This window comes from Populus trichocarpa, chromosome 14, assembly GCF_000002775.5.
Source record: "Populus trichocarpa isolate Nisqually-1 chromosome 14, P.trichocarpa_v4.1, whole genome shotgun sequence".
Taxonomy (NCBI): Eukaryota; Viridiplantae; Streptophyta; class Magnoliopsida; order Malpighiales; family Salicaceae; genus Populus; species Populus trichocarpa.
Window position 1 is genome coordinate 2,846,610 of NC_037298.2, and position 22,125 is coordinate 2,868,734.

General features: G+C 34.9%; 5 protein-coding genes across 6 annotated transcripts; 2 read left to right on the forward strand and 3 right to left on the reverse strand.

The window, feature by feature from the left end:
- Window positions 1-357: 357 nt before the first annotated feature.
- LOC7492772 (probable purine permease 11) lies at window positions 358-3,381 on the reverse strand. 2 transcript variants are annotated; one of them, XM_052447177.1, is made up of 2 exons: window positions 2,893-3,296; window positions 358-2,298 (listed from the first exon to the last, which is right to left on the reverse strand). In XM_052447177.1, exons 1-2 carry the CDS (start codon window positions 2,897-2,899, stop codon window positions 1,199-1,201), a joined length of 1,107 nt encoding a protein of 368 aa, XP_052303137.1. In that variant the 5' UTR covers window positions 2,900-3,296; the 3' UTR covers window positions 358-1,198. The 2 variants fall into 2 exon arrangements, with proteins under 2 accessions (XP_052303137.1, XP_024441438.2); XM_024585670.2 differs by having other exon boundaries at window positions 470-2,304; window positions 2,893-3,381.
- Window positions 3,382-6,770: 3,389 nt separating this feature from the next.
- LOC18105031 (acyl carrier protein 1, mitochondrial) lies at window positions 6,771-8,785 on the forward strand. The gene is made up of 2 exons (XM_006375036.3): window positions 6,771-7,005; window positions 8,351-8,785. The coding sequence occupies exons 1-2, from the start codon at window positions 6,814-6,816 to the stop codon at window positions 8,525-8,527; spliced, it is 369 nt and encodes a 122-aa protein (XP_006375098.3). The 5' UTR covers window positions 6,771-6,813; the 3' UTR covers window positions 8,528-8,785.
- Window positions 8,786-9,817: 1,032 nt separating this feature from the next.
- LOC18105032 (putative invertase inhibitor) lies at window positions 9,818-10,835 on the reverse strand. Its single transcript, XM_006375037.3, has one exon. It carries the CDS (start codon window positions 10,512-10,514, stop codon window positions 9,972-9,974), a length of 543 nt encoding a protein of 180 aa, XP_006375099.3. The 5' UTR covers window positions 10,515-10,835; the 3' UTR covers window positions 9,818-9,971.
- A 3,802-nt stretch (window positions 10,836-14,637) lies between these two features.
- On the forward strand, window positions 14,638-17,952 carry LOC18105033 (protein TRIGALACTOSYLDIACYLGLYCEROL 4, chloroplastic). The gene is made up of 5 exons (XM_006375038.3): window positions 14,638-15,062; window positions 15,152-15,398; window positions 16,029-16,410; window positions 16,956-17,272; window positions 17,654-17,952. Exons 1-5 carry the CDS (start codon window positions 14,791-14,793, stop codon window positions 17,849-17,851), a joined length of 1,416 nt encoding a protein of 471 aa, XP_006375100.2. The 5' UTR covers window positions 14,638-14,790; the 3' UTR covers window positions 17,852-17,952.
- Window positions 17,953-18,672: 720 nt separating this feature from the next.
- Window positions 18,673-20,741, reverse strand: LOC18105034 (10 kDa chaperonin 1, chloroplastic). Its single transcript, XM_006375039.3, has 7 exons — window positions 20,550-20,741; window positions 20,393-20,451; window positions 20,243-20,293; window positions 20,048-20,113; window positions 19,903-19,950; window positions 19,740-19,769; window positions 18,673-18,980 (listed from the first exon to the last, which is right to left on the reverse strand). The coding sequence occupies exons 1-7, from the start codon at window positions 20,641-20,643 to the stop codon at window positions 18,912-18,914; spliced, it is 417 nt and encodes a 138-aa protein (XP_006375101.1). The 5' UTR covers window positions 20,644-20,741; the 3' UTR covers window positions 18,673-18,911.
- Between the last annotated feature and the right edge of the window lie 1,384 nt (window positions 20,742-22,125).

A 22,125-nucleotide genomic window follows, 5' to 3' on the forward strand; every position in this document is an offset into this window, starting at 1 on the left:
GAGAGATTATTATTTTTATCAAAGAAGTCTGGCAAGTCATAATATCGTCCAAACACGGGGGCTAATGAATACACTTCACTCAACAAGCAACCGAGGGGTTCATCAACTGCATAATGGAGCTGAACACAAAAGGCCAAAACAGGGGTTTGGTCAAGTGCAATCTGTCAAAAAGCCTAATTATAAGAAAATGAAAGAATTCTTCTTTCCTCAACCCACCAGCTAATTCCCAGATGGCTTTATCTAATGTAAACAAGTGTGGTCCTTTTCCAAGTGCAGGCGAGATGCCAACGAAGATCTTGTCCTCTGCCTGTAAAGCTTTCGGCAGCATGCACTTATTTGAAGAGAGGACATCAACAGTGAAAGGAATAAAACACAGCAATATCAATCTCACATTACATGGGACTTTTGATTCTTTTCCAATTCTTAGCATCATAAAAGCAATCATTTCTCGCCATCAGAACAGAAGTCAGAGCAGGAATTTATGGGGCATTCCACAATGAGGCCAAAACACTGTTTAGCAGAGGATGTTCAAAAGGCAACCTTTAAAAACACCGAGACAAAAGGGAAATAGTCTAAATTATTAGTACAGCCAAACCAAAGAAAGATATGTGTTATGCTAGACGCACTTGAGAGGAGCCCAAACCCAAAATGATTCTCCTTTTCTTTTCTGAACAATTTCTTTCAATAGGATCATAGTCACCTCCTCTGAGAAAATTTATTGCGCACTGCCATTTTGCACCCCACTCATGCACAAACATAGGAATTTGTTCAAAGTCGAGCAATATTACTCCCTGTTTAGCTCTATTCTAATCAGCTTCTGCCCTACTTGGTAAATAAATGGACCAAGGTAAATCTGCAGTAAATTATAGCTTTCTTTGCTGCTACAAATTTCTTTTTCCCAACCATGTTGTGGATCGAGGAGTTCTTTATTAATGCCCTAGACTACAGAATGAGCCTAGTTCAAAATCCATCACAGCCTCCTCCTGCTTCATAAACTTCTTGACATGTATCATAGAAGCAAAGCTAATGATCAGAGCAGCAGAAGAGGAAAAGGAGGAAAAAATAGTTTGGTTAACGAGATAAAGGACAACTACAAAAATCAAAGTTCCCATAGCATGCGGAATCAATTGCACTACATGAGATCAATTCTTCAAGTCCACCCAAGAGAAAAACTATATGCTCATTGTTTCCAAATCTATCAACACACAGAATTGTTACGGGTTTCGGTAACATTACTCTGTGCCTTCCTCAACTTAGAATCATCAAGATAATTCTGATAAGTATAAGAGGCAAAACCCCAAACAGCCAGAAGCATAGCAATTATCTTCACACCATTCATCTTGTCGTGGAAAACTATAACTGCAGCAATAGGAGATACAGCCAATGCAACAGTACTGATCACATTGGAGAAGAGTGAAGATACCACAAAAATCAAGCCCACAACACCAACAGAACAAACCTGCCAAGTAACTGCAGTCCAGACTAGAGTCAACACATACGAGACACTTCCCTTACCAAAACTCTGCATTTCTCCATGCAAAGTCTTCCATTCCCCGCTAGCAAAAAGACCCGCCACAGAAACACAAGTGGCAACAATAGATGTGAAAATCTGCATTTCTAAAACCACAGAAAATGTTTCCTTTTTTATGACCTTCTGAAACGAAAGCTGCATGAGCGAAAGCAAAAGAGAGTAAATTGCGGAAGCACCAAGAGTGGCAAGGAATCCAAGGAAGTACTTCCACTTAGAGACTCCTGACGGTCCTCCCGAATCATCATTGACAGCAATTAGAGCAGATGAAAAAGAGAGAATAATCACAGAATTGAGAATTAAAGCTGTGAACTTCTGAGAATTGATGAAGTATGAGAACACGGCATTAAATGCTAACTGGGACGCACAGATTAGTGAATAGGTTGAAGCAGATAGATACGACAGCCCCAAAGAATACAAATAGTTATCACCAGCTATAATCACCCCGAGAACCAAGTATATCGAGGCAAGTGTTCTAACTGAAGGAGACGAAGTATAAGAGGCTAAAGGTTCCTTATCTGAAGGAAGCAGGAAGAGTGGAATGAAAAGAATTGGAAAACCAGCAGTCTGAATAACAGTTGCAATCCATTTACTATTTCCACCCTGATCATAATAAAATCTACCCAATAGAACAGCAGCAGACTGTCCTGCGACGAGGAAGAAAATGTTGATTGCCACCAGGAGCCACCATTGCCAGCGCTGGAGTTTGAATAACAGCGATTGTAGGGCTACGGTATTTTCAACCTTGTTCAAGATTGGCTCTTCATTATCTGTAACTGGTTAAAAGTAGAAGAAAGTTTGAAGAACAAAAAGATCAAAAAATAAAATAAAATCTTTTGATCATTACTCAACAAATTATAATTTTTTTTTAAAAATCTACTTTCATACAGAAAAGAGTGAGTTTTACTGTCATAAACATCCCGAAATTAAATGATATAAAAAAATCATGCCCATTAAACATCACCGAATCAATTTTATCATACACTGTTTGGATACTAAGAAAAACTAAGAAAATGAAAAGAACAGCCACCATGTAATCAATGAAACGTCAAATTTATGATTGAAACTAATTCGTATAAACAAACAGCAGCTCTATTTATAAGCCTATGCTCAGTTACGCAGAAACGAGAATCCAATACTGAATATCATTCTCATTCGATACATCACCCACTATTTTGTTTTAAAAATAAGAATTTCTAGACGTAAAAATCAATTTTTTTTTATATATTTTTCACCCCTATAACATACGGACTGAATTAAACTGAAACGAATATAGATAAAAAGGGTCTCATCTCTGTAACCATGACCATCAAGAGAGAAACAAAAACATAAAAAGGTCTAGAAATTGAGAAAGAGAGAGATACCTTCCATGTTGTCTATCGTTGCTGGAGATTAATTGAAGGTCTTCTTTTGCTGTTTAAGGAAGCAAAAACAGCAGAGACAGATGGGTTCTTGACGGTCAAGAATCTGATAACAGAATCCTGATCGTCAATTCAGTCGGTGGTCTCGATTTGTTGTCGTTTTTGGAACAAGTTCAAACGCCGTGATGTTTCTGTTCGGTGGTAAAGATCTGATGGATGCTTCACGGATTCGATTCCGGTACTTATACTGGGTCAACGGCTTTGCAACACTTATCTGATGGCGCTGACATGGATACTGTAGTACGGCTTCCGCAATTTGAGTTGGAATTGATTTTTATCGCATTATTATTAACATTTGTCAATGAACTGTGGATAAGCTCAACCAACCACTTCTATCGGGAGCCTCTTCTCAAGAGCCTTTCCTTTCTAAGCTAAAAAATAAATAAATTAAATTACAAAAAACCAACAGGCATCCGTGGCCGTACTCATTGCGAATCAGAAAATTGTACTGACACTTTTACTCTCACAGATGAAATCAATGAACTTGTTGTACAGGATAATAAAGTCTTTTCGAGAGAAACTTTAGTCATTCTCGGATTAATTCAGGCATATTTGTTTTTTATTTTTTTTAGCACAATAAAATTAGTAGATTATTCTTCAAAACAAGATTTGTTTAACAGGCTCCCGATGGTGTTTTAGTTTTTTTTTTTCCCCTGAAGGATAATAAAATAATTAAATTAATTTTTATTTGACATTTAGAGGTGTTTTCGAATTTTCAACCTAATTCTTTTTTTATTATGATCAGTTTAACTTATGGGTAATTGAATAAATACTAAATATTATTAAAAAAAATAGTAGCGTGTGACTTCTTTTCGTGTCATTTGGGCAGCGTGTGAGGAAGCTATGATAGCCAAACGGTAGCTTATAAGGCGACGTTCCATTCATCCCGGCACCCCCTCCATCCCTGTACAATGCGTGTGGTCAATGGATCTTCGGATAAAACTCTTAGTTCAGTGCTGGGTTTCATGGTCAATCATTTCATTCTACAAAGAGAATGGGGTGATAAAAAAGAAAGAAGATAGATTTGGACATGTTTCCCGAGAGAGGTCGCCTTCTTCTGCTTTGTCCATTTCATTTGATTCACTCGTCTCTTTCTGTCCGGGGAATCATGAAATTTACGGCGGGTTTCATAATTTTTTTTTATACTAGTGCTAACAATTTTTTTCTCTCTTTTTAATTTCCGTGCTTTACTTTTTAAATTTTCAAAGTAACTTTTCAATTTATTTTTTCTTTAAATTTTATCTATATTTTTTTATTACTATTTATTTTATTTTAAATCATTTATAAATTTTTATTGTTCACTTTAAATTTTTTTATTTGTCAAAATTTGATGCAATTATAATAATAAATTCCATTGAATGATGGCCTTGAAAATTCTTTTAATCCAGATTTGGAGTTTTAGATTTGCAAAATACCAAAAAGGCCCTACACCACTTATAATCCAATAAGATTTGCAAAATTCTTTTAATCTAGATTTGGAGTTCAAGTGCTTGCTTATGATTTAAGGTTAATTGCAAGCCAGCTAGTTATAAGTGGAGATGAGTCCGCTGACTCGGGTTAAAATCTTTATAATATTAAAATATATATTTTTTTAAAAGAATATTGGAAAATAGGTTAAGATTATTTTTTAAAATATTTTTTATTTAGAAATATATTAAAATAATATTTTTTATTTTTTAAAAATTATTTTTAACACAGCACATTAAAATAATTTGAAAATAAAAAAATTAATTTAAAATAAAAAAATATTTTTTAAAAAAAATAATTTTAAAATATAAAAATAAACTGTATGTTAATTTTATTAAGGAAGGTTATCACTCTGTACAGTTCATTTTCTGAGAGCCATGGCCTATAACACGTCAAGACGTCTTGTAACTTTTCCTGCGACAGGAGATTGACGTTCTTATGATTTTATATATCTCTAAGAAGTCCCATCCACCCAAAAAAAAGGCGAAATACAAGGAGTGTTATTGTTTAAGGAGGTCTGATTTATAAATTTAATTTATAGCTAGCCTGATAACCAAGGTCGGTAAATTTTTTTTTTAAAAACGATATGAAATATATAATATAAATTTGAATTGTAAAATTATAAAATCACAAATAAAATATTTTAACTAATTATATAATAACAATTCCAATCAAGTAGTAAATAATAATATAATATAATTAAAATAAAAATAAAATAAATAATATAAATGTCCAAACACCTTAAAATATACAATTTAAATAATTAATTAATTAAAAATATTAAATTATTTTTAATAAGTGTTTTAAGGGTCATTCACTAGCCGTATCCTAAATGTATTGATTGAAATTTTAAAAAAAAAATCTCCACAAGATTAGCTATCATTTCAAAAACAATTTTTTTGTTTATTTTGGTTTTTATTAATATACAAGTTATGTGCATGCGATATTTCAAGAACATCAATAAAATCCTCCATTGATACTGAAATTATAAGAATAATAAACATAAAAATTAGCACTCATTGTAACCCAATTTGTTGCTTGAGCTTCATAAATTGCAAAAGCATGTCAATTTGTTTTTGAAATATTAAACTACACAAAGGTTATAACCGAAGCAATTTAATTAAACCACATAAGAGTAAAATATTCATCTCAACCGTGGACCACATAAAATCTTTCTTACCACTTTGAGTGCACTGATCTCCTTTAAAAACCACACCCTCCATCTCCTCCTCTCCTCCTCTCTTGCATTTCTTGACTTTACTCCTCCCATGGCTTCCATTTCCACCACCCTAAAATTCTCTACCTTTCAAATCCCTCTCAACAGATTTCTTTTCTCTCTAAATACCACAAAACTCTCTTTTCCTCCTTCCATTTCCTTCCCTTCCACTTCCACTTCCCTCCTCAAAACCAAAACAATCACCTCCTCACTACCCCCCTCTTCCTCCCCTCCCCTGTCTACGTCCCCAATAAAATCCCAAATCCCAATTAGCGTTGCTGGTGCTAGAAGTGCTAGGGTTGAGAATGTGAGATTTAGGCAAAAGACAGAAAAAAAGGAAGGCTGAGGAGTGGGCAAAAGGCAAAGAGGAAAGGGACCGGGAGTCAATAAATTTTGTAACTTTTGTCAAACTTGTAAACTCGATCGAGTTGACCGAGTTTGATTGAGTCTAATCGAGTTTGTTGGTTTTCAAGTTTTTAACCCGATTTTACGAGTTAACTCGTAATTTTAACAACATTGTTCCTAGACGTTATATTTATACATTGAACTAAGAATAATTCTTAATCGTGTGTTAGTTTTTTTCATTAAGTTTAAGAATTTGTGTTTGAATATTTTTTTATTTGATTTTTACATATAAATTTATTATAATTCTGCAAATCAACACTTCACAGACACATTTCTTAATAAAAGTACAAAGAAAAAGACAGAATTTATATATACATAAAACATTGTACATGGACAAAAACTAAAAAAAATAAGAGTATAATGCTTCCCATTGATCGCGTGAATATAAACGACGTGCATCATGCTTCCTATTTTACATATTCTGTTGTTTTACTGAGGGAAACCTCAATTTAGCCCCTTATTATCAATTCAGTCCCAAACCTTTTAATCCTTATAATTTTATCTAAATTGTAATCAATATGTTATCGTGTTGGATAGAAGAATTTAAAATATTACATGCAAGTTGAATGAAAATCTTTAATCATCGCTGCAATTTAAAGGACGGAGGGTGACATTGTCTTATAATCATAACATTCAGGGTAAGATCGAGAAAATCAAAAGATACTAGGCTGAATTAATAATAATATAATATATTAGGGGCTAAATCTTGAGCTTTTTACCTTTAATTAGTTTGCTTTGCAGTCCAAAAAAAACGAGTGAAAGAGAGATCGAAGGAAATGGCACTGAGAGCAGCCGTGTTACGCCACGTCCGGGTGGCGGTGCAAACCCGGGAACTCAAATCAAATCCGTGGGCTCCGTCCGGTTCGATCCGGTTAATGTCGTCACATGATGACCATCTAACCAAGGAAGAGGTGGCCGAAAGAGTCCTCTCTGTTATCAAGAGCTTCCCTAAAGTCGATCCCTCCAGGGTTAGAACTGATTTCAATTTCGTTTCAGATTTAATTTTTCTGATTTCTGCTGATAAGCTATCATATAAATTCTCAGAAGATTCCTTTTGCTTCTAATTGAATATATTACCTTTCAGAATCCCCGCTTGAAATTAAATAGAATAAAATCTGTACGAGTTAGAAGATGATATGATGTTTAGCATGGATTTCTGGGATTTGTTGTTGATTCTTGATTTTTCTGATCTTGATTAAGATAATACACCCAAAGGTTTTTGAGGTCTTTAAGGAGTCCAATTTCTTTTTCTTTTTATTATTATTATGCATCTTTGGTTAGTGTCGGAGATAGTGGGGAAGAGAGGACATGTATGTTTCCTTGAGAGAGTTAGAAATCCACTCCAAAACTGTCTTAGGTTTATTCAACCAAATACATTTCCATCACTGTACTTTTGTCAAATGACACTAATCAAACGCAACATAACTGTGTATTTGTGTGTGCCAGTCCGATAACCCTAGAATTTAAGGACTTTTGTTTTGTAATTGTGGTAGCTGTATACGATATTGAAGTCACGTTATTTGGGTAGTGTAAAAAGCTCGTATCCATAATTTTGGCATTCCAACAAGAAGAAACTGATGGGGTTTCAAGTGTCTATCTACCCATATAAACGTTGTGGATAGGTGTGTTGCATCCCTGAGGCTGAGGGCATTATTTCCATTGCGGCAGTGTAGTTTGTTCGTTACTTGAGCTAGTAGCGCACTCACAAACACTAACTTTTCTTGACTTTTATAATGTTCATCATGCGAGTGTTACCTTTAGTTAATCTCCTTGCTCACAGACAAGAAATTTTGTTTCTTTTATTATTTTTATTTTTGTGAATGATTTAAATTGCATTAGTTGAAGAAGAAAGCTGGAGCCACTCCTTGCTAAGCTAACTCCCAATTGTAGCAAATAGAAAAGTAAGTAGGCTGGCTTATAGCAGCTTTACAAGTGTTGAATTCTGCAGTCTATTCTCGAGAGAGAAGAGAATGGAATGCAAAATAAAATTAGGTGTGGGTTCCTTAGCAGAGTGAATTTGAAACTTTTTTCTATCCATGAGAAATACATACAAGCACACTAAGAGATAATTCTTCTTTGCTCCTTGCCTCTTATTGAGACTCATGTTTGCTACTTGCCCTCTCGATTACTATGTTAACTTATATTTTAATTTTCTGTACCGAGCTTAAATTCACCTGCTTAATCCCAATCCACGTGTCATGCTGAATTCTGGCACTGTAGTTATGCTTGTCTTTATTTTTTTAAATCAAGCATCTTCATTTCCACGCGTGGAAAATATTTTACTGATGTTGAATTCCAAACATATACCTGCAGGTGACTCCGGAAGTACATTTCCAGAAAGATCTGGGATTGGATAGCTTGGACAACGTGGAGATTGTAATGGCTCTAGAGGAGGAGTTCAAGCTTGAAATTCCGGACAAGGAAGCTGATAGGATTGACTCTTGTAACCTTGCCATTGAATACATTCATAACCATCCACTGGCCAGTTGATTTGAGCATCGGGTTTCTCTCCCTGAATTTCATGGAAAAATTAAAATGACAATCTGTTTTGTTTATTTTACTTGTTCGGTGTTTGTATGGATTGATCCTCGTCTTGGGCTGAGAATAATCCAAGTCTGTTTGATAAGAGGAGCATTGGCAGAACAGGCATTTGACTTTATTATGCTTCAAGTCCAAGTGATCACTAGTTTCCATTTGTGAGGAACCACTCTGATTGCGCAAAATTTCATTTCACATTTAGATGCTCAAGTTTCCTCGTGTTTCCTTTGTGTTCATGGGTTCTATTGTGCGCTGCACTGTTCTTTTAGTGGCTATTTTTCACTTGCAAGGGATTTCTCTGATGCATGCCTCGTTTCTTCGAAATCATAATGCTTTACATATATAGTTCTCATGTTGCTGCACACTGTTGAAACTACTTTTATATATACAATTCTGAGCTGTTTGTCTCTCTTGTTGAAATGGGAAGAAAGAATTTCTCTTGCATTACTATGGAGTGCAATCTCTATTGAATGTTTACTATACAAATCTTCGGTTATGACTAAAGGTGCTGCATCCTTGAACTATGAGGCCATGTTTGCCAATTTTTTTCCTCAAAAAGAACTGTCAATTTCCCTATCGAACCGTTAACCAAATTCACTGCACAGTACCTTTATCATGATTTCTCTTTTGAATTTGACCAGTTACGTTGTAATGAAGGAATTCATGATCACTTGAACTTGTCAATGGTTTTTATCCCATGGAAGTTTGGTGGCCGTCCACTCTCTCTTACTGGATGGGATTCTTTGCTGCAATATAACAATCATTTCATAGATGGATTTTTCTACTACATCTACAAAGTCATATTTGGCGGATCATGCTTCATCGAAATGCAATTCTTCCCGCTTTCTTATTCTTTAAGACAAATATAGGCAACGGAGCGCCGTGTGGAATGAGGCCTCCTGCCTTGTTCCAATCGTCAGCCTGTGAAGAAGCAGCTGTTACTGCCCACGAATGGTTTTCTCCTATGCTGTCTTTTGATTGTTTATATTTCCCAGGATCGTCTGTGCTGTCTTTTGTTCAACACGAATAAATTCCTTTAATCATAGGACGCGACCATTAATATTATATAAGACTATAGAAAAGAAGCGAAATCATTGAACTCCAAAGTCCGAGTACAATTATAATTAATTAGAAGTCACTTTTTCTTAAACTTTTGCTTAAGAAATAGTTAATCATGATTTTTCCAGATCATTTTGTTACATGTGATAGTTGATGGAAGAAATGGAAATAAAAACAATCACAAAGACAATATACGTCGCATCAATAAATTAACAGCTGACCAACACAAAAGGATATTGAAAAAACACCCGTTAACATCAAGAAACCTAACAAGAAATTAAGGAGCAAGGAAGGATTAACAATGATAGAACCTTAATCTCCAACTGCTACATACAGATTAGAGCATGTTGATGAGCGCAAGCGCTATAGCGGACAACTGAAAAGTATCATTATTTCTTTTTGTTAATGGTGAAACTGCACCTTCTTTCTCCTCGAATCCATCTTCACAGGTTGTGGCGGCATCGATGACTGAACTTACTTCGATATTGGCATCCTTATAGTGCTTAGACTTGTAATCAATCATGGCCTGCTTGAGGGTAGGGATGGCGTCAGAATAAAGATCAAGGCAATCATTTAAGCATGCCCTAATGAAGGGGTCCATTTTTTTGTTCTTCAAGAGATTCTTCACGTAGTGCCTTGTGTTGGTCACGTTGTATTTGATTAACTTGATGGACATCATGCCAAGCCCACGAAGGTTATCACACTGGCTGCGATTGGATGCTTGAAGAGAAGTTACACAGAAGTTGTAGCTAAGGTTCGGATCATTTGCTGCACATTTCTTGCAAGTTTCAGGGATGAGATTCTGAGCAATATTGGCATGGAAAGTACAGAAGAGTAGAGGGAGGAAGAGGAGGAGGAGACAGTAAGAGAAGGTGGGCATCTTTTTCGTGTTGTGGAGGATAGGATCAGCTAATTAATTGTGGTCCTGAGGGAGAATTATTTTTCTTATCGTGGAGCTATAGGGGTTAATATAGGTGTAGTTTCTTTAAAGAGATCAATTGACATGTGAGAGAAGGGCTTCGCAGTTCATCTTACTGTAAACGGGCACGTGTAGATTATCATTTCTTAATCTTTGTTTTCTCCCTTGTAGATATCCAGTAATGAAAGCTAGCATTGTTTTCAAACCAGGCTGGAGATCTGACCTGATTTATAATTTGTCATTAAGTTAGGTTAGCGTTAACTCAAATATATTATTAATTTTTTGTTTAAATAATATTATTTTAGTTTTTTTTAAAAGAATTTCTTGTGTTTTTATCCTATTATTTACTAGTTACGAGTTAACCGGCCAAATCAATTTATTTTTTAAAATACCTGTAAAAAGTAATTGAAAAATGAGTTTTTATTTTGGATTGAATAAATAAATAAATAAATAAATATTTAAATGCTACTTCTCTAAAGATTTAAATTTAGATGAAGGTGCGAATTCATTTACCAATAAGATGATTAAACATTAAAAATAATAAAGAATCAACAATTTTTCTTGAAGAGATGGGCATCGTGATGGGGGGGAATCTGATAACTGTGTTTTTCAACAATGTAGCGTGGAAGATACATGCAACGAGCCAAAAGGTTGAAGAACATATGCAAGAAAAATGCAGGTTAGTTATCCAAAACATCACAGCAAATGATTACTTCCCTTCGGAGGCAATGCTTCTGCAAGCCTCTTACCTTTATAATGAGACATATCCATAAATTGCGTCCTTAGTTACCAAGACATGAAGATCATGTTACGTCTTAAATTAAGGTTAGAAAAAGATTAGGTTTGTTTTTTAATTATATCAAAAATTGACTTGATTAAACTCGAATAATATTGTCAATATCTAATTTGAATAAAACTGGTTTCTTTTTGAATTATATAGAAAGTTGACTCGGTTAAATAAAAAGAACATTGTCAATATTCAAGTGAGACTTTATTTATGATTTTTTATATATTTATTTTTGCCCACTTAAATGACATTCTGTTTTTTTTTTTTTTAATTTTAATTTGTCCAAAACTCGTTGGTTTCTACATGATAGAGCTAGATCATCAGTTTCGAACATTATATTGATTTTAATAACTAATTATGATGATGTTCTAATAATTTATTGCCATTATTTATCAATGATTATGAATTGAGTTGGAACGAGTGAATGTTTGCCTGTTGATTTTTGGTTAATTTGAACTCACTTCTCAAGTTCATCATTAATCAAATAATAGGAATGCTTTCTCTGTCAATTAAAAAGAAAATAAAAGAAAAGGCCTCCATTAGTAGCCACTGTTGTTGATAAGTCAATGCAGTGAGTGTAAATATAAAGATAAGTTCGAAAATATAAAGCTGGCGTTTGCTTTAGGTTTTGGAGAATTAGCTTAGAAGTAGCATAAACAGCCACCTCTTTCCACTTATCCAGTAGTTGCCAGCAACACTAGGAAGGAATGTCATGGGATAATATTTTTTAAAATTATTTTTTATTTAAAAATATATTAAAATATATGTTTTTTAAGTTGATAGAAAAAAAGGATAATAGTTATTGTTTGGATCCGCTTTTTAAAAGAATGATAAAAAAAAGAATAATAACCCATTATTTTTTGACTTAGCTAAATATTGAGTCTAGGCATGTGTGGGTCCGATGAACTATCAGGCCCACTATTTTTGGATTCATCCAGAGCCCGTGCTCTTTCTAACTTCAAAGAATCTTCTCATAAGTTAGAGATATTTTATACTTATATTTTGCTGATACTTGAACTATTTCTCTTCAATAAAAAGTGTTCAAGAGCTATAAAAGAGAGTGAGAGATCCTCCAAAAGGTAGTTTGGTTTCTTTTCCATTACGAATTATATATTTATTTTTAGAGTTTTTTTTTTAAATTATGATTGCCCTTTTCTTTCAAATGATACTTATTTAATCACTAGAGGTCCCCAAATATAAAAGGAAGGATTTTTTTGCATGTATCAAGCAGGATTCACCGATCATTTATCCAAGGAAGAGCTTATTAGACTGCTAAAATTAAAAAATTAATCAAATATCTCAAATACCAGCTCGATCAGCCTATATAAACCTATGAGATAAATTCAAACCTCGTTACAAACTAGACACATTTTCAAAATATATTCAAATAAAGTTCCAAACATAATAATAAACAATGTATTTGTATCACAACTTCAGCAAAAAAAATCATTTGTTTCTCAAATAAATAAAAACGTAGTTTGGTAAAAAGTTCTTAATGCTTTTAATGGTTTCGTTTGTCATTACATTTTTATATAGTTTTTGCTTTTATATAATTTATTTTTATTATAAATCCTACCCTTTAATTCATAATTATAACCAATCCAGAATTTAAAGAATCGTCCGTTTCAAGCCCATGTTACAAGCAAGTCTATATATGAGGCAATTTACATCAAAATATACAAGCAGCTATATATATGGCCTACCTTTTTGAGAAAAAAAGATAATATTAATGTTTTGTTTACGTAAGCCAAGGATTAATTAGAGGCCAATTAGTACTTTAATTGAGATTTCGACATTGCATGAAAGTAGGAATTTCTTCTAGTATCAAGCCCATATTAAACTAATCACCATGATGTAACATCAAAATATATGCTTTTTGTATAGAAAGACTCAAGTAATTAACATGGACGTGCCATGGAGAGAGATGGGTCAGAGCTAGGGTCTATATATTTTTGCAGGAGAGGAAGCTGTCTTTTTTTCACTCAATTATATATATTTTATATTTTTAAAGTATATAAATTCACTAGAAGTTGGAAAAATAGAACAAAAATCCCTCATGGACGGCACGAAAATTCCATGATAACATACTCGTTATGTTTGATCATTTGATGGGGAGCTTGTATTTACAGAACGCATTGGTGCTTCAAACTCAAGAATTTCGCTTCTGTTTTCAGATTTTTATCCATTTAATTTCTTGGTCATGTTTCCCTTCTGCTTCTACCAAACCTACAGAGGATTTTGCAGTGCCATTTTTACTTAATATCACAGCTTATTGTCTTTAGCCTCTATTTCTGCTATAGGTAGGAGAATGTCTTTAATGGTATTATCATACATTCTATCATGCTTCTGTGTACACAAACGCCTAACGTCCAAAGCATTGTTCAAGGAAAACAAAGCATCTTAATTGTTAACAAAAACAAAAACACCAAAAGAGTTTTGGTCTGTTTGGGGTTAATGTGGTAGCGGTTCAAAGTGTTTTTTTACTTAGAAATGTATCAAAATAATATTTTTTCATTTTTTAAAAATCATTTTTGAAATCAGCACATCAAAACAATCTGAAAATATATATAAAAAAATTTAGCAAGAAAACAAAAACAATTTTAAATTTTGAGGAAACACGATTTCAACCGTGTTCCCAAACGCGGCGTTTAATGTTACACTATAAAAGCAGAACAATATAATAATAATTTTGGAGGTTAATATGTTATTTTTCTTATGGTTTATTATTGATCACTATTTAATTAACCATGAATAACTTGATCTTTTATATTTTTAAAGCATAATAAAATAAGTAATTATTTTTAAAAATAAAATTTATTTAACTCACATCCAGGGCTTTCTAAATTTTCACCAAATAAATTTTAAATTAGAGCTTCGACTTAAAAAGCTTAAATTTATGTGATAGAGGTGCAAATAAATCAAAACGATCCAGCTAAGGACTTCTTCGAATATTTGGCTATTTATAACCAAGGAACGACATCGTTTCGCTATATTTTCTTCGAAAACAATTTTTTTTTTCCTGGGAGTTTACTATTCATTTTAAACAATAAAAAAACCTCTCAAATTTTAATTTTATGTAGTGTAATTTGATTGGGGTTGACCCAAGAGTAATAGAAGTACTCATCATATATGATGGGCCTAAAAACCAGATTTAGATTTCATGAACTCAATCCAGAAAGAATGGCCCACGATCTCTATTTGTTGGGTTGGACTTTATGTAACTAAAGCCCCAAGATCTTTCAGCCCAACATGCGTCCCTCTTTATCTATTACACCACAAATGCAAGTTCAAAAAAAAAAAAAAAAGCCTCCTCCTAGGAAAATCCACCACAAACCCCAAACAAAACCCCTCAGTACTGTCTCCTCACCCTTTTTCCTCATTTCAAAACCAACTAGCGAGCAACAACACAGATAAGGAAAATCAAAAACCTCACCAGCAACTCACCAAGAAATGGCTAACTTGAGGACGGCTATGGACTCACAATTCTGGGACCAACCCATTTCTTCCTCACAAACCCTAGAAGGTTGTGCTTACTCCATTCCTGGAGACCCATTTCCTCTTGAAGTCACCAGAGCCAGCAAAGCCCTTAGAGTTCAACAACTCTCTGTTTTAGGAAATGGCTTCCCTCTTGGCACCATTCCCTCTTTCTCTCCTACTTCGACCAAGGACCTTGGCGCTTTTTCTCTCCAGTCTCTCTTCCTCAAACTCGCCACCTCTAACAGGTAAAATGATAGCAAAAAGTTTCCTTCTTTTTGGCTTACTTCTTTGCTACCAATTGGTGTGATGAATTTGATTGTGTTTTTATGTGCAGTTGGCTAGGATTAATTGGCCAATTTAGACCAAAGAAGCTGATTTCTTCTATTAAAGGAGAATTTACTAATGCTGATGAATTTGAATGGCCTGCATTTAAAGATGTAGCTAAGCATGTTTTTGACAAGTCGATTTATTCCCTTGGTTTATTCTCACAAATCTCCTTGTCTTCATCTTCTGTGTTGCTAAGCACAGAAAGGCATGGTGACAAGAGGAGACCACGCTACAAGATGATGCTCTGGCATGAGGTATTCGGGTTTTTTTTTTGCATTCAATGTCCATATTTCTATTCTTTAAATTGAGTAGATTATCTTGTAGACATGTCAAATTTTGTAAATCCCATTTTTATATATATAGATATCCGGACATCTTGTTTTACAGATTGTTTTGTAAGTCAATATAGTTTTTTTTTTTTTTTTTTTTAGCTATGTCCTAAGTTAAGGATTTATCTTAGAATTGTTGATTTGTGTTCTTGTTGTCGAAAGGGTATGCCTTCAGGGAATTTAAGTGCAAGGTTGTTAATTCTTGTTGAGAATTTGGTTGTAGATAATGAACACACAGATACAATGAGGCTCGTTAACCAGTGGAGGCACCATTTGTTACTATTGGACAAATTTCTCCTTTTGTTTTCTTCCAGAAGGGAGCGTGGAAGGAAGGATTGGTCCGCGCTATCTATGGGCAGGATGCCTGGAACCTGTGTAGTTTATGGTAGTTCTATTATGAGATCTCTAGCAAATAATCAACCAAACCTTGAAAATCAAAATTGGAATTAGTGATTCTGATCACAAATTGCTTGTTGTGGAGCTTTTAGCTTGTTATGCAGTCTGCAGTGATAGACAGTTGCCTTAACTTTGTCGATTTAACATGTGATTTTACAGCTTCCTGATCATGATATAACTTTGGAGGCTGCGTGGCCTGGGCTATTTCTTGACCACAAAGGGAAATACTGGGATGTTCCTGAGTCAATATCCTTGGATATGTCATCCCTTCCCTCTGAATCTGGGTTCCAATACCGCATTGGTGTACACAAAAACGGCGGTCATCCTCAGCCTGTTAACACCTTAAATGGTGAGGTACCCTGTGCTTTGATGCCTGGATTATGTGCGAAGGCTGCCTTTTCTTATGAAAAGAGAAAGGATTTTTGGAGGCAAAAAGACAAAGTTGATGATACTGCGGTGAAGACAGATAAGGGAAAGGTTTGGCACCCGTCATTTGATATGCGCCTTAGGGAACCTCATTCTGCAATATCTGGGATTATTGGTATGTCGCTGCACTGTATTGGGCAGTTATTTTTTACTAATTAACCTGGAATTTTTGTTTTCTTATTCAAATTTGTTTACTACAGTCTTCTGCAGCTGCTGTAGCTTCTGGCAATTTTATTTAGCTCTTCAATATTTTTTTTTTATCATATTATGCTGCACATTATGATATGCTGTGCTTCGTTTCTGTTTATGGACACATTTTTTCTTTCTTTTGGGTGGCCCATGCACAATCAGTAATGCCACTCACTTGTGCTCCCTCCCTTGATCATCTGAGAACTTAAGTGGATGAAGGCGTTTCTTTTTCATGGAGGCAGGGATGGAAAATGTTTACGGAAAAAATGCTGTATCTGAAACTTAATATGGAAACTAGGATGTGACTGCCTTGTTTGCCATACAGTAGTGAATTGGAACTGGTTATATGAAGTTTCTCATGATTCATACAAATTACTTGTGCTCCCTTTTTTCTTTTCATTCTCCTTTTTGAAAGAAAGTTCCGCTTTGCAATTTGTTTCTGGCTTCTTATTATACTAATATTTGTAATAGGTGGCACCTCTGTGGCCTGGTTTGGGGGCAGTGAAAGCTCCCCATCTACAGAATCGCATGTTGATATGGACACTTCAATTGGCACAAAGAAGAGAAGTCCATTAAATGCCAATCTGTTTGGCTCAGTTTGCTATACTTTTCAGCACGGGAGGTTCACTAAGCTATATGGTGATCTAACTAGGGTAGATGCTCGCCTGGATATCTGTTCAGCTTCTGCAGTTGCTAAAAGGGTTTTCAATATTTTCAGACGTTCTTCCTTTAGTAATGCAGACAATCCACTGTCTTCTCCAAAGCTTAGTCTGATCCTCCAACAGCAGGTACTTTTTTTCTTGCTTCACCTTTGGCTGGCGTCAATGTCATAAGAAGCCAAGTCCTGCATGTGGATTCAATAACCTGTGGCTTGACTAAGCGAATCATGCAATTTTAGTTTTGACAACCACTGGAGATCCAGTTAAACGTTATTTTTTTAAGATTGGATGATTTGAACTTTCAATCACCAAATCAATCCTTTTGGTCAGAAATTTTTTTATACTAATCCGAGGCTCCAGGAGACACATAATGACAGTATTATTGCATACAGTGATGCGAATGGGTTATAAACTTTTGGGAAGTGGTAAAAACTTCCCTGGGATTTTTCGTACTTGGCAAAAAGGTCTTACCTTTGTATACTTCTTAATGTGACAACATGCTTGTTGCAGGTTGCAGGTCCAATTATGGTTCGGGTTGATTCAAAGTTTTCACTTGGTTCTTCCTCTGGGAAACAAGGCCCGCATGTCGAGGATCTCATATGCAGCTTGAGTTACTCATTGAGGCTTTTACGCTCTGGGAAGGTTGTTGCTTGGTATTCTCCAAAAAGAAAAGAGGGGATGGTTGAGTTGCGCTTGTTTGAGTTTTAATTAATTCTGTACTTTTTTCCTGTCATGATTTTGTCTTGAATACACTTGTTTTTTTCTGGAAATTTTTTATTGCAGAGAGCAAAAAAGCCACTTTCTTTTCATCTTTGTTTTTTTCCATCATGATATAGAATGGAGGGGGGAGGAGAATGTAAAGCCATCACGTTTTTGTGAATATATACAAGTCACCATAAGTGATCAAAGTCTTGAGTTTTGTGCTTTCAGCCAAACTCTTCAAATGCATTGAAACGCTACATGTTTATGTCCGGTGATGATGATGCAACTCCAACAAGTGATAACATCACTACACTCAATAGTGCCTGCGGTGCTGAATTAGTGAAGTTCTGTTGTAAGATTGTGGGGTGGCAAGATCAGCACTGGACTGTCACTGACAGCTGATGTTGGTGAGTAGGCAACATCGCTGCAACTGCAGAGAAAGATGGCCCAGTGGTGCTTGTGCAATATGGGCCCTGTGGTGCTTGTGCAAATATTAGGTGGCAGGAGGATAGCGGATGGCGGGTTCCCTGGGGAGGTGAAAGCCCACCAGCTACTGAAAAGTTTTCCTTTCCCCCGAGCACTGATATATAAAACATATTACTGGTGCTCCCAGCCAATCAAAATGAGCTCCAAAAACTGCTGATTTGCGGTGACAAGGATTTATCACTAGATTATGTGATTGGCACACTGTCAATTTCTAGGGAGTTAAATTCCGGATAACAATTTGCCTTTGATTGTCAATTATTTTTATCTTCTTAATCAGAACACGGACCTTGGTAGTTAACAATTAAGGTGTTTGATAAAGAAATGTCTATCAGAACTCAGGATCGTCAACGTCAGCCATTAATGCATAATATTATTGGCTGCCTGAAACAAAAACTCTCGTTTTTTTAAACATCGAAGGAGGGAGTTTAAACAGCACGTAACAAAGAACCTCTAAATCTAGAGTTTACTTCAATACAAACAGTCTGAAGATCCCACATAACTTGACACTGACAGAATAGCGAAATTGACTCCCTCGTTGTAGGGAGTAGGTCTTTTCAAAATTGGCAGAAATCCAGAGATATCACTCCACGACGGCCAACAAATCACCAGCTTTGCAAAAGCAATGCTTAGCATCTGTTCCCAAATCAATCTGCACAGTTTCAGGAAGTCTTATAAACACATCCAGGTACAATAAAAATGCACAATTAACAATACAGTGGGCATAATGACCATTATCTCAATGGTCAGACATGTCAATTACAGCAGAATCAATTTTACACCTACAAAGGTCAAAGTCTGCATGCACATGCTAAGGTTAACAACTCTGGGAGGAGATGGTCATACCCCAGGCAGATATGAAAAAATATCAGCGAACTTCGAATAATCACATAGAATAAAGGCATGCGCCTAACTGGATTCTACAAACATACAATGTTTCAATCTGGAGTGAAGAAAGAATTTGTATTACCAGATTACATGGAAGAACATGTCACAAAAAGAGTATTTGCCATGCTCCACTGTCTACATGATGGCATACTATGCACATCATATTCACTCAATGACAAGAGAAATTTGTATGACATTAACTCCAAGACGTATAGGTATTCTAAAAGTTGCAAGAAAGCAAGCATTTTCATTCACCAAGCCACAATAATCAGGTCATAAAATTCAGGATTTCAGGACAAAAGGCCTCATGGCCAGCATATGCTCATATGGGACCTGTTTGTGTGTGTATGGTTTGATATTTATTTTATAGCAAACTCTTTCAACATAATGATCCGACAAATTCAATATGCTGTCTTCCAGACATTCAAGGGGGATTTGATCCCATACAAACAGGTAGCTACAGAAGCACACTCAGTGAATTCACATGTGACATGCAAGTCTTCCAAACGATAATGCCACTTACCTCATAAGCATTGATGTCCGAGAAAAGAACCTGCAAAATGAGGTATACTTAATGAAAATCACAATAGTTATAGGAATGAAAAATCTCAGAGAATAGCAGAATTAACAGCATTGAAAGCAACAAGATGGACTGATCGTTTATGAACCAAGAAGTACTTATTTACCTTCTTTCCTGCCTCCACTTCCCCAACCTCAGCACCAACAGACAAAACCTAAAACAGAAAACTCAAGATATAATGCTAACAGCAAACAAGAATCAATTCATCCTTCCTAATAAGAACAAGAATGAGCATTGTACATAATTCATACCTCCCCCATTAGATACCGCTCAAATTTAACAGCTGATTTGGGCAACAAAACTCCACCGGACGATTTCTACAATGCATAATTCACCAATCAGCATAACAACTTCTTAAAAATGGGATGTTTACAACATAGGGAAATGCTTTCTATGGGCATCAAGATATGAAATATGAATTGAAGCAAAAGACGAAAACCCATCACCTCAGGAAGGTCCTCGAGACGGATAAGAACTCTATCAGCTTGTGGAACAACCTACAGCAATACCCACCATATTAAAACTAAATCCAAAGCTTAAAAAAAGATAGGATAAAAATAAATTATTGAAACTAAACAAAAATACAAAAGAAAAACCTTAGTGGGTTCCCATTTCTTGGAAATCGCATTAATCCTCAAAGAATTCCTCTTCAGTCCTGGTAAATAAATGACAAGAAACAAATTTAGCGGAAAATAAATACCATGCGCATTAATTTTCCCAGCAAGAAAGTAGAGAGATAGAGAGAACAACAACCTGCGAGTTTGAGCTGAGAGAGAGAGAGAGCGTTGGTTTTGTTTACCGACAGGAAGGGTCTTGTTGTTGGTACAGTAACAAATGTAGACGCCATGGCTAGATAGACAGATAAGGCTTTGGCTTTGGCTGTGCAACGGGAGAACAGAGAGAGGAGAGTTTAGCAGACAAGGGACCGTTTGGCACAAGACTTGTGTCTAAAACCCTCTTCATATGTATGCCCTGACACGTGTTCTAAGGGGAAAATCTCATTTAGGTTCCTGACCAAATTACGAATAAGTTCTGAATATTTTTATTTGTATCCATTTTAGTCCAAAGGTAATCCATCCGTTGTTGATGAAAACTAAAAGATTCAGTCCAATTTGTATATACTCATCAGGTATTTTATTTAAAGAGTCAAAATAAACTCCAATATTCCCTTAATTATAATTTTAGCACGAGAAATATAGCAATTTCTTTTTAATACAAGCTAGTGAAAGGAAGGGAGAAAACATAAATTTAGAACAGTTTGATACTAAAGTTGTCTTTTAGGGTAAATTAGGGTTTGTTTTATCATCTTGGATTGGCTGAAGTGCTTTGTAACCCATAGTATACAAATGAAATGAAATAATTTAAATACCATTAGAAGCATATGGATGGAAGGTTGATGTTTGGAGTAAAATTGGTAAAAGAAAAAGATTCAGGGCTTAACTGATAATAGAGTAATATATTAAGGGCTAAATTGGGGTTCCTATTTTAAATTTCCAAACGCCGGAGTTCTAGAGGGTTCTTTTCTTTTCTTTTTTTGTTACATTTTCTGTTTTTTTCCCCTTCCTGTCTTCGATTGAGAAAATAAAAACGTTCACGTTGTTTCACAAATAAAAGGAATTTTCATGATGCCATAGTTAAATCTTGATCTTACAATTCAAATTAACGGCTAGGATTTTGTTAAGTAGGTTTTTAGTTAAATTAAATATTCTAACTAAATAAATAACAAAAACACCATTAAGATTTCACTCAAATGGATCATTGACGTCCCTTTATTTATATTTCTTCACTATAAATATACGTTGTCTATTTTCATATCCACCACTGCAAAGTTACTCTTGAATATTTTATTAATTTTCTCTCTAGCTAGCTAGGTGCTGACTATTTACCTAAGAGACATCATGTGTTCTACCAGTGTCCTCGGTTTGATTAGCATGATGATCATTATATATCTTGTTTCTCTTGACGAATGGAGCTGTTTCAGTACTTGACTAGTTACATGACTCGCGTGATGCCGCGGGTTAATTTATTTGTATAAAAAATATTAAAAAAAGCTAAGATTTAAAAGTATTAGGTTTTTTTACAAAGCTATACTCAAGAATCTTGAGTTTAGCTGCAACGCCTGACCCTAGAGTAATATTTATAATATTAATAATAACATTAAACTTGCATGATCCAAATTTAAGTGGATCTGACTGCAATACCAAACCCTATAGTTTTGGATGTGGGTCTGACTGCAAGATCGTGTCATAAAAGTGTGATAGTTAAATAGATTAATTAAAAAGAAAAAAACAAAGAAAAAAACCAACATAAAGAAAAAAACTAAAGAAGA

Excerpts from the sequence above, each read along its gene's own strand:
- LOC18105033 (XM_006375038.3), top strand. The coding sequence starts at position 14,791 with ATGGCTAACTTGAGGACGGCTATGGACTCACAATTCTGGGACCAACCC. Across the intron at positions 15,399-16,028 it reads AGATGATGCTCTGGCATGAG|CTTCCTGATCATGATATAAC; the intron begins GTATTCGGGTTT and ends GTGATTTTACAG. Across the intron at positions 16,411-16,955 it reads TGCAATATCTGGGATTATTG|GTGGCACCTCTGTGGCCTGG; the intron begins GTATGTCGCTGC and ends TATTTGTAATAG.
- LOC18105034 (XM_006375039.3), bottom strand. The coding sequence starts at position 20,643 with ATGGCGTCTACATTTGTTACTGTACCAACAACAAGACCCTTCCTGTCG. Across the intron at positions 20,452-20,549 it reads CTCTCAGCTCAAACTCGCAG|GACTGAAGAGGAATTCTTTG; the intron begins GTTGTTGTTCTC and ends TTTATTTACCAG. Across the intron at positions 19,951-20,047 it reads AGCGGTATCTAATGGGGGAG|GTTTTGTCTGTTGGTGCTGA; the intron begins GTATGAATTATG and ends TTTCTGTTTTAG.
- LOC18105032 (XM_006375037.3), bottom strand. The coding sequence starts at position 10,514 with ATGCCCACCTTCTCTTACTGTCTCCTCCTCCTCTTCCTCCCTCTACTC.
- LOC18105031 (XM_006375036.3), top strand. The coding sequence starts at position 6,814 with ATGGCACTGAGAGCAGCCGTGTTACGCCACGTCCGGGTGGCGGTGCAA. Across the intron at positions 7,006-8,350 it reads CTAAAGTCGATCCCTCCAGG|GTGACTCCGGAAGTACATTT; the intron begins GTTAGAACTGAT and ends ATATACCTGCAG.